The sequence below is a fragment of the Orcinus orca genome, chromosome 15 (genome assembly GCF_937001465.1).
Source record: "Orcinus orca chromosome 15, mOrcOrc1.1, whole genome shotgun sequence".
Lineage (NCBI taxonomy): Eukaryota > Metazoa > Chordata > Mammalia > Artiodactyla > Delphinidae > Orcinus > Orcinus orca.
The window spans coordinates 60,490,392-60,502,002 of NC_064573.1; the positions used below are offsets into that span (position 1 = coordinate 60,490,392).

Sequence of the window (11,611 nt, forward strand, 5' to 3'; positions counted from 1 at the left end):
AAATGAATTTAAAATACGTTATACGAGACAAGGTTAAAATAAGAGAAGGAAAGTAAGACTGTGACCACAGGCACATCAATATCTAATTTTTAGAGTTGAGTGGCATATTACAAGTTTAGCTTATAATTCACAGTGTGTGAGAAGAAAAAGCCCCACAGACGCTCAGCGGGATGACAGGAGTTACTGATCCCGAGAAGGTCACTCTGTAGACAGGTCTTCCCAGAGCAATGAGGGAATGGCTTTCTCAGCCTGTGCTCTCTGGGAGCACAGCCCTGGGCTTCTCGGGCCCATCACGTAGATGGTCTCTCACTAAAGCCAGTGGTTTCACGACAAGAAACTACAAGAAAAGCAATGCTACTAGAAGGGGGTGGGCCGAGGTCAGGATGGAGAGGAGACCCCAAACTGCGGCTCCCTGATGATCTGCCGTGGATCAGGAGGTAAGAACTGCTCACCGTTTGGGTGTTGGGTTAATTAGGCTGTGTTCAACCCAGGGTAGAAACGGGAAAATTTCCCCTTGATTTATTCCAAACTCCATTACTGAGCACACAGTGTTGGAGAAAATGAATGAAATGAACACAACTGTCTGTTAACAAGGAAAAAAAGAGCACAAACACAGACCCCACCCCACGGACCCTCGGCCCCATGCGATCCCAATACTCGGGTTCTCGGGAATCTTTCAGGGGCTGTGAACGGGCAGTACCTTCAGGATGGACCGGTGGAAGAAGAGGGCCAGCAGCTGGATGAGGTCGTAGAGAACGTAGCCCTCCTTCTTCTCCACCCCGATGATATTGGGTGGGTGGTAAGGCTTGTCTTTGTTCAATTCCACATTCTTGTTCCAGGGAAAGAACCCAAACTGGAAGAAATACTTGACCACAATTGCCACCTGCACACAGATGATAGAAATTTTTAAAAAAACGAGTCCTTTTAAGAATAGTTCTATAGGAGAAACAGTGACACAAAAAAATTAAGGGGAAAAAGTCTCAGTTTTGTTGCTGGGAATGCACACACCATGTGGAATAACAAATTCTCATTCTCAGACCCTGACTTTAGGACAAGCGCAGAATCTCACCTCCAGGGCCTTTTTTTTTTTGCGGTACGTGGGCCTCTCACTGCTGTGGCTTCTCCCGTTGCGGAGCACAGGCTCAGCAGCCATGGCTCACGGGCCCAGCCGCTCCACGGTATGTGGGATCTTCCCAGATCGGGGCACGAACCCGTGTCCCCTGCAACGGCAGGCGGACTCTCAACCACTGCGCCACCGGGGAAGCCCACCTCCAGGGCCTTTGACTACGGATACATCAGGGCCATTTATGTTACTTCTGACTCGGCTTAAATGACTTCTGCTACTGTTGAGGAATTAGCTAATTTCTACTGATTCAATTAGATATTTACGCAAGTATTCAGCTATTAACTATGGTAATTAGAACCAACAAGAACAGGAAGATCTTTATCTTTATACTTTAGGGTATTGCTTTAATTTGTAATCTTTAGGAGCAAACCACACAGGCTCGCTGTACACGATATTACTTTATTCTCATCTCTCTCTTCTCACCATTTTATTGCTCATTGGAAGTGCTCAAGAAATAAAAGTGAATGAAACAAAATCTTGCCAATTGTGCTGGTAACTAGCTCACGGTGCAAACGTGGAGATGTTTGCAGAGATGGACACTGAAACATCGTCCAACGTCTGCGTCATCAGGGGTTAATTCATTACACATAATCCATCAATAAAAATAGTTTTACAAGTCCTCCATTGACCTAGAGTCCCCCTTCAGCCCTCCTCCTCTCACACTTCTTCCCAAAGTCGAGCCTCTGTGAAGAGCAGCCCTGAGTCCCTTACCCTGGTGCTTGCACCCAGCACGCTGGGTACCCACACAGAAGCCAGAGTCCAGCCACACCCGCCTTGCACCCCACCCAGTGTCCCTTCCTGAACCTGCTCCTCTGCCCCCTCCTCTCGGCCCCCCTGCGGTGACATTGGTCCGGACCGTGATATTTCTCACCCCGGCTGTTTTCCAAGCCTCCACTTTATGAAAACTTGCTAAAACACACACTTGACGGAGTCATGTCCCATTCAACTCCTTCAATCCAGGGGACCGAGTGCTGAGCTCACACCCCGTGGACAGGCATCCCCGGGCACCTCTGCTGCCCGCCCCTCCAGCCTCCTTGCAGCCCCATCACGGCCCGTCCGTCCTGCGCTCGCCGGGCTGTCTTATGCCTTCGTTTCTTCGCAAGGACTGGACTCACTTTGCTTTCGTCCTTTGCCGAACTTCTCTCCTTCCCACGTACCCCCTTGTGCTGACGAGTCCCCCCACCCCGGCTACAAGAGGCCACACACCTGCCGCGCTCTGCACCAGTGCCCACCCATGCCGTGTGGTTTTGAACTGTAGGCAATTCTCCGTTTACACTCATCAGTTTGCTACAGGAACCTGCGACCACTGAGAAACAGGAACGACCATTTTTTAAAACTTTCTGTTGTTTCCTCTTGCCCAGCATAGCCCCCAGCTGTGGCCCAAAGTCTGGGTTGTGGAGGGAATTAACGTCAACAACGCCTCAGTGTGACAGAGAAAATGGAGAGCCCCACTTTGAGTCGGGAAGATCTCATTTCAAGACGAAAGCTGTGCACCAGCGGCTCTTTCTCCCTTCTCCACATTCCTAGAACCTGCCCTTACCTCAAGCCAGGTAAGAAGCTCCTCCTGCAGAGGCGCTGGGGAGAATCTCCAGGCCCCAAACAGGGAGTCACTTATGCCCCGATCACCAAGTTATGCAATGGAAGTAATATTTAAGAGCCATTATTTAGACAGACTAATTAAAGTCATGGGTACGTATTTGGCTTCACACCTTTTATTTTTATTATGGAAATAAGATGCACGATAGCAATACTTTAAAATGAATACTTTGGAGATGATTTAATACATAACTTTGTTTTAATTTTGCTGTTGAATTACTTGTAAACCTATAAAATTTCTAGACTCTAACTCTACCCCATGATGAGTACTATCCTTGAAGAAGCAATTACAGCTCCACTGTTAGTGAAAACTTTCCTTCTGCGCCAGGTAAGAAGATGGGGCTTCTTCACAAATCTAAGATGACAAAGAACCGTGACGGCCCGAGGAGCAATGTCTGTAAGAGCCTCCCTTCTACTCCCAGTTTTACGGTTGCCATGGGAATTTGTGAACTGCTACGTACACAACAGGGCAGGGCAGAAAGGCAGGTTCATATATTTGGGCAGAGTGCCTCTTGTCCCCTCACGGGTGATGAAAACAGGGTGGCAATTCTCCTTTTCTGTTATTCAGACTTTTAAGGAGGTGGGTATGTGACTCTGTGTTTTGATGCGTGGAAATTGGCTTTAGGTTTAAAAATGGGAGAAACGCATGCTGCGTCAAACTGTTCAAGGTGCTCACTGTACTGTCTGACCCAATGTCCATCACTGACTGTGCACCGGCCCCTGGGCCGTGCTTGTGTCTGCCTCTCACTTACCGTCCTGGTGGCTGAAACCACAGGGCAGACACCAGACCTCAAAGGCCTCCCCCCCCAACTCGCTAGTTGGGTAACTTCGGGGCAATTATTTAATCTCACTGAGGCTACTTCCTTATCTGTTAGATGGAATGATATTAGCCCCTATGTGGTGTGAGGTGTGAAATGTGAAAAGATAAATATAATTACCGGCACCAGGCAACTGTTGGTTATAATCATGTGTCCACCTAAGATGATCAGTCTCACTGACTGTTTATGTGAAATTGTCTGGAGCCGGGCAGGCCCACCCAGAGTGATGCCCTGTGATGGGCAGGCCAGTTCCGCCCGAGGCCTACCTCTGTGTAGACGATGGCCATCATCCAGAAGCGTCTGCTGGGCCGGGGGACAGACAGCATGGCCCAGAGGAAGATCAGGATGGGCAGCACGAGTGTGATCACGGAGGCAGAGACCATGTGGTTGAGGATGATGACGAAGTAGCACACCATCTCCGAGCGGGCCACCAGCGTGTTGTACATGGCGTAGAACAGCAGCAGGAAGCGGGGCTGCCCAACGTAGAACTTCTCCGACTCTTCCAGCTCATCGTCATGGAACATCCTGTTAGAATAAGCAGCGTGACGCTACGTGGGTCTTAATTCCCCCAGATGACTGATTTCCTCTTGGCGTGACCCTGGTGTCCCTCCCTGCTTCCCGGGTCCCCAGGTGTCTTGTGGCGTCAACCTCATATTGTGCTACAGAAAGAGACGTGAGACGCTTCCCTGGTGGCGCAGTGGTTAAGAATCCGCCTGCCAATGCAGGGGACACGGGTTCGAGCCCTGGTCCGGGAGGATCCCACATGCCGCGGAGCAACTAAGCTCGTGAGCCACAACTACTGAAGCCCACACGCCTAGAGCCTGTGCTCTGCAACAAGAGAAGCCACCACAATGAGAAGCCCGTGCACCACAAAGAAGAGTGGCCCCCACTCGCCGCAGCTAGAGGAAGCCCACATGGAGCAATGAAGACCCAATGCAGCCAAAAATAAATAAATAAATAAATAAATAAATAAAAGAGAGACGTGAGCACTCATGTCTGTTACAGACGCTTTGCTGGTTGTACGATTCAGTGGTAGAAGCACCAAGTTGGCTCCTACTTGCGGTGCAGGAAGTACTGAAAGCAGCACGTTGCCTCTAAACGTCCGAGTGGACGTTTTGCACGTGGGTCTCTGCACCCAGCAGCCCAGCGGGCACTAAGGGACACTCCCGGCTGTGGCCTTCGCTGTGGCCGAGGCTCTTACTTGTTCAGCAGTAGCTCGCTGGCCGTCAGCTCATGGGTCAGGGGTGGCAGGATGCTGGCCTCCAGGTGGTCTGAGCGGCTGTCGTCGGGGCTGACCGCCATGTGGGTCTGGCCCCCCGAGTCGTCCCGGGAGTCAAAAGACAGGCGCTCCAAGCTGACGGCCTTGCTGTAGGACGGCGGGGCCTCCACTTCGCCGTCCTGCATGGGGTCCTGCGGGGACTGGGTGTCCTCAGGCACCTCCTCATCCTGTTCGGCCTCCACCTCCTCTATGGTCTCTGTGGTCCCCTGGCGCGAGTACAGCATCGTGCACTGCGTGGGCTCACTGTCAGGACACAGGGACGGGCACCGCCTGGTCTCAGCATCCCACTCCCCGCCCTCCCGAGGGCACCCACAGCCACGCATCCAGGCACGTGGGGAGAAACGCCCCCTCGCTCCCCCGTGTTCCATTGGCTTTGCTCCATCTGGATAATCTGTCTGGTCCGCAGAGATGCTGGGCTGGGCTGCGGCTCCCAGGGTGCTAAAGCCTCCTGAGCAGAGGTTTTCAATCCCATCAAGCTTCCCAGCCAAGGGGCCTGGTGTTTATTTCCAATCAAGACACAGTGAGCACAGCTCACCTCCCAGTGTATGGATTTTAAAGAAAGGTGCTCACGGAAACGAGAAGCCTCAGCTGGCTGGGTCCGCAGGTCTTAGCCAAGATACACTCTACTCTCAGTGGAACCCAGATCCATAAGGGGAGGACAGGAATGATGGACCGTTGGCAAGACAATGGCATGCTTTATAACACACGGCGCACTTCCTGCATGCTTGCTTCTCCCTGTGTTTCCATCCTTTGCCTTTTCTCACTGGTGCCTCTTACATCTGACTGAATGCTCACCACCTCCCCATCCCTGGCTCCCCACCGCCTGGCATGTGGAAGCCCCACCCACCACTCTCTGCCCTGAGGGTCTCTCCCCAGGGCTGAGTCCCCAGCTCGGGCTGCCCTCCTGCTCTCTCTCCTCCCAACGACTTTCCGCTACCAGCTCCCCTTCCAGCTTCCTTTTTCATGAGCTCCTCTGCCATTATCTTCACTCTACTTTTGCTTCCTTTTCTTCTCTTTTGCATCCCTCCTGTCCTTCTAACTTTCCCTGCCAGGTCCGTGCAGGAAAAGCTGGAAATGAAATACAGCAGAGAGCCGTGAAATTCAAAGCGTGCTTTCTATACTGTCTACCTCGACACACCCAGCCCTGAAGGGGAGGGGGCAAAGTCATCTAGAGATGCAGAGCCTGCTGGGTGTAGAGCGATAATCTGTTAGACTCTGAGAAGGTGCTGCTATCTGAAGGGCACGTGTGCGCAGCTGGGGACATAAACACTGAGATGCTCAAATGCGCAGACTGTACGCATTCTTCTTGTCACGGACACTGGAGCACACATATGAATGAATGAATGAATGAGTTTGGCTGAGCCCTGAGACTGAAGAACCACATTTGTATGAGCTCTTGATCCTAACTCAGGGGTCTTCAGCGTCCCCAGGGCTTTGGTTCTAAGCGTGCACATCAGTTAGAAGGCTGTCGGAACACCAAGACAGCCAGCCTTTGGCTAAGACTTACCTTGATTAGACATGGCCGTGAAACTGACTGATCACCCCCTTGAGTTTTCAGACCCCTGGAGCCAGCCCCACACCAGGTCTAACTTCCAGTGGGACCGTAAACGACCACAGGCACGCTCTCTGTGGTTTTAAATGAGGTCTGGCCCCAAAGGGATTCAGCAAATCCTGGTACATTCAGGAATCAACAGAGTGGAATGGCATAGCATGTGGCAGCCAGAAGATATCTCAAATGGCCATGGCATTCCCAGAAACACCAGGCGCCAGCCTCCTGCAGCTCTGAACTGAGATACAGAGCTGCCGGCAACAAGGACTTAACACTCCCCTGATTTGCCAACGCTGACATTAGTTTTGGATTGGGTTATCTGGGTAGGTTGTTTGGTGTCGGGATAAGCACAGTGCCGCTCGTGCTTCTGTGCTCCTGCTGACTTTTCAAAGGCAATTCAAAAAAGCTTTTGGCTTTTATGCAAGTAATTTCATTTCTAAATGATTGTTGTTTTATCATAGGATTTAATGAGAAAACTTAAGCCCAAAGTAATCGTTTCCAAACCAAACAAGTTAAGGTCTACAAAGGTGATCTATTCTACTGCACAATAATATTCTTTTTAAAAAACCAATGGTAAAATATATCCTGACTTTTATGTTAATTATGCATATAAAACATGGACAGATTCATCCTGTATCAACCAAATGTGACTACATATGGGATTTGGGGATTTTTTTCCCCCTACTTCATGGATCTTTGGATGAAATCGTGAGAAAAAATTTCCTGCCCTTCCTGACCCATTGCTCCCTGTGAGGACCACCTACCTGAGCCCTCAACCAAGGAGGAAACATGCTTGTTCCTTTGGAAATAAAAAGTGTGAAATACTTACAAAATGAAGGACAATGTTTATAGTAGGATTTTTAAGAAACTCCTAACAGACAAAAACCAAAGAGCAGTTAGTTTAATAGAATGCTGTCCTGGGAACGACCAGTTGTATCCCAGGAAGGGCAGTGGTTATGCTTTGGTTAGTCATGCACATTCTTAAAATAAAAATTAACAAAAACACACAGGTCACAAGAACTCATTTGTGCAATGACCCAGGGGGGAGGTGACACGGTTACGGACAACGCATGCACGTGTGAGCACCTGGAGGCTAAGCTGGCGCTCTCAGCTGACGAAGAGGACACATCCATGCTGAGCATTTTACGGAGCCCGGGCCGAGCGCGCTCACTTGTTTTAGGAACAGTTTCTGGTCCATCTAAATCATCAAGGGTGGACTGCCTTGAGAACAGCATGGTTGCTTCCGTGTAGCAGCTAGCAGCGCAAACAGTCACAGAGACACAGTGTTAAAACAGCACTGGAACATGAGTCACACACGGTCAGCGACCCAGACACCGCCATGCAGCAAACCACGCGCCACTCCAGCACCACGGACAGCGACCATCGCAGCGGGGCCTCCGGGACAGAAAAGGGAAGATAAAACACAGCAGTACTGGGCTGAAAAGAATATAACAGCTGATACATGAGGAAATGTCACTCTCTGGGTGGGACAGGGAACTAGAATAAAGACAAGTCCCGACCTTTCTCTCACAGAGCAGAATTCATAGTTTTACAACTGAGTTTTTTTTGATGAAAGGAAACATGTTTTATTCACAGCCCCCCACCCAATTCTGAGTTCATTGAGAGCATTTTGTAGCCGAACTGGTTACACAGAAATATCTGCTCATGTAAATTTTATATAAAAATGTCATTTTTTTTTTAAAACACAGTCTCCAAAGGGAAAGAGGGAAGCTCAGGACTGACCACAACAAACTGAATTTTCCATCCCATTTTCTGAGTGATATTCAGTTGAACCAAACTAGATGGCTTGGAGAAGAGATGCTGGTTTGATATGCAACTGGATATAAACCAACATCAAAAAAATGAAACAAAATGGTAAAAGGCAACAACAAAGGAAATCCAGCAGTGGCAGGGCCATTTTGTCTGTTAACTGTTCATTGAGCCTAATGAATGGTTTTCTTCAGATCACGTTTTAGGTGTTGGCGGATGTCATGAGGGCGAGAGCCCATTGGCTGAAATCCTCAGCTCCTGTCACCTGACAATCAGGGAGGAAGGGCGGCAGAGTTAGGGCTGAGCTGCTACTGGGTGATCACAGTACTGGAGCTGCAGCCAACAGAGCTCAGACAGAGGTGTGACTGCAGTTCATATGCAGAGTTTAACCCCAGAGAGGGACACACCCCCCAAAGTGCCTGACACAGAGGCTCCTGGGGCACTAACCTTCAGCTTGAGTAGGAGTGACCCGGCTGACCCTTGTGATACTGGACGGCTGATTTCCTGAATAAACGTCACATGTGGCTGCACTAGGGGACCTGCTGTGTGCCGGCTGCACAGTCAGACGCCCACAGTCAGTGACCATGGGGCAGAAACGGAAGCCACTCAGGACAGTGGAGCTACCTCTGGGGTCCCCTGTGGGAGTAGGGAATTCGAGGTTCTCTTGGAACCATCAAAGGGTTTCAGGTTCCTGGAGTTATAGCTCCCCCACCAAGCCCCAAGTGCTCTGGATGGGCCACCCTGACTGCACGTTACAGCCATATGGCCAACACGGGGGCTGGGCAGTGAGAGGGGGGAACACGCGGGCAACCAAACAGTCTCTAATAAGGATTTTAAAAAATGACATTGACTCCTTTAGATGTCAACCCGTCCTGGACAAAAAGAGGAGATGATGGGGAGATGAACTAGGAACGCAGTGGACGAGCACAGTGGGCCTCGGCCTGGGTCTCCACGCCGACCGACACTGGCTGCCTGCTGGGTTTTAGATAAAGCGCTTCCCCTCTTTGGGGTCGGTTTCATCATTTATGAGATGATGGAACTGGATCTGTGAGCTTCTGTGTCATTTCCTATTTTCAGAGGTGGAGCCCATGGCCTTTTGGGAGTTTGCAGCAGAAAGATGCTGTGCGCCCTCACCTGCTCGATTTTCTGCACGGGTATCACTGCTCTGACCCCAAAGTCCTATTAACCTTGTTAATTCTTAGGTGAGTTGTACTGTCACATCAGCCCACTTTCGGACCCCACACAACCCCAGACTATTGGGTTATTTGCAGTGGACCAATCTGTCATCCAAGCCAGGACAGTTTTAAAAGGGAAAGGGAAGAGGAGAAGCTTCACAATAACATGACAAATGTAATCAGACAATGTCTTCATCGAGATACCCCAGGGGCACACAGCACACACTTCAAATGCTAACCACTCTGGTCCTATCTAGGAATGTTCCTTAGAATGTCACCGTTTCCTGAAGGAACTTAAACTAATTTATTTTCTGGGAAGGTAGAGGATATCCGATTTCATAAAACAACCATTTTTTTTTTAAAAGCGCTCTTTTCCAATTGGATTTGAAGGAAATCGGGACGATTCCAATAAGTCAAAGGGAATACAAACTCCTTCGTTAGGTTCCCACCCTGACCCCCTCTACTGTCTGCCAGAGGGAAGAGTGGGTGAGATGGGGTGAGTAGGAAGGCTCCACGCAGCCTGGGTCCTCGGAAAGGGGCCGGGCCCCATGGAGCGTGTGTGTCCCCATGTCCCCGCCGGGGTTGACACTACCCTGCCGCAGGGCACAGGTGTCGGAGAGCAAGCTTCCATGCTGGGAGTCCCTCCCAGAGAAGGTCACTGCCTCCCCAGCAATCGGCAAGGCTTCCTGTGGACTCTACTGCAGACACGTGATTTGCAAGTTTCCTCAACAAAGAAACTGGAAGCTCTGCTCAGCCTTTAAGGAAAGCGCAAATATGTTCACTCAGTTACTAATGACATAATGAACCTATTGTGTCTCCCTTTTCTTTAGGTTACAAATAAAGAGTAAAAGAACATTAAAAAGTAATTTTGAAGGTATTGGCTTTCTACTAGTAAATGTATTGACGGATTGACCATTTAAAAATGTTTGGGATACTCTGACAGTCTCTGTTGAAAAGCAATCGATGGATTTAAAAATCTCCAGCCTCACAGTTTTTGACTATGGGTTCAGCTCTATGTTTGTCATCTTGGACCAGATTTAAAGGCAGTTACTTGATTTTATTTTGGCCAGTCTTTATTTTCTTTTTCTTCTTCAACCTCCTAAAGTTGTGATTTACGGTACTTAGTTACTTTCTTCATTGACCATAGTCTCAGTGGTTACACAGCTGAAAGTTACTAATAAGTAACTTTCAGGAATAAGGAATCATGTATGTTTATTTTATGAACAGCTGACTTTCAGTTCACTTTCTAATTTTCGCTTTGATTCATTTGGTTCAGAGTTCGGTTCTGGAACCACTATTCTTAAGCCAGGCTCACATATAATATTCCGGAGGCCCGTGAAACCCCTGAAGTTCTACATAAAAAATTTGTAATTATGTGTGGTTTCCCCCTTTGGGAAATAGTCTATAGCCTCATGAAATTTCACAAGAGGCTCATGTCTCTGTCAAATGGGGATGATAACAGTACATCTCGAAGGGTCTTTTAAGGATAAAGTGAAGAAACCCATGCACAGTGTTTAGTGCAGCCCCAGGTGAAGGGTCAGCGCAGGTGCCTGTGTGAAGTAGGGCTGTGACCACACAATGCGGAAGATGGGGGCAGACAGAACCACTTCTCAAATTTCTAAAATTACGAACCATAAAGTAACGTTTCTGAAAGGAAAAAGATCAAGGATGGCAATAGATAGTAGAAGATTCTAGAACAGAAGATTCTTTCTGGAGCAGCATTTTAAAGGCATTAAAGAGGCAGCTCTTGATACAATTCATCATTTTGTGATGTGGAAGGCTCGTCCATCTGACTTGACTCCAGCTTGGAAATCCCAGGCCTGTGGCTGTGACTCATACAGCTCCTGCTAATAATTATTACTGATTCCTGCTTCTATCTGCCCTGTCCAGGGACAGGCAATGCTCTGCTTGGCTGTGGCCACAGAGACAGCCCGGAATGGCTGGGCACCCTGCATGATTCTGATTAATCTGCACCTCACCCATCATTTCTCACCTCTGTTACCTTTGTCAAAAGCAACACCATCGTGGAGCACGTGACGTACCTGGAGATGCTGTCGTGGGAATCTAAGCTGTCCATCCTATGGGCTGTCTGTATACCCGCGGTGGTGCCAGGACGGTCGTCAATGGTGTCCAGTCCCGACTCTCTGGAAAGGTTCATGATGTGGTTCTGATAGTACATGTGGATGCTCTCCCGGGTGGGGACGTTGCCCTGCAGAGAAGGAGACATTGTCACGATCCTCACGAAGCACTGGCCTGTGCAGCTGCCTGGCACCGCTCAATACGGACAACCCTCCACCA

General features: G+C 49.3%; 1 protein-coding gene across 1 annotated transcript in view; it reads right to left on the bottom strand.

Annotated features, from left to right (window-relative positions):
- Positions 1–11,611, bottom strand: part of PIEZO2 (piezo type mechanosensitive ion channel component 2) — a 151,493-nt gene that overhangs the window by 24,793 nt on the left and 115,089 nt on the right. Inside the window, exons 32-36 of the mRNA XM_049698180.1 lie at positions 11,356–11,522; positions 7,455–7,622; positions 4,742–5,062; positions 3,807–4,065; positions 701–883 (exon numbers count right to left, since the gene is read on the bottom strand). Coding sequence (XP_049554137.1) covers positions 701–883; positions 3,807–4,065; positions 4,742–5,062; positions 7,455–7,622; positions 11,356–11,522 — 1,098 coding nt within the window. The remainder of the gene's footprint in view (positions 1–700; positions 884–3,806; positions 4,066–4,741; positions 5,063–7,454; positions 7,623–11,355; positions 11,523–11,611) is intronic.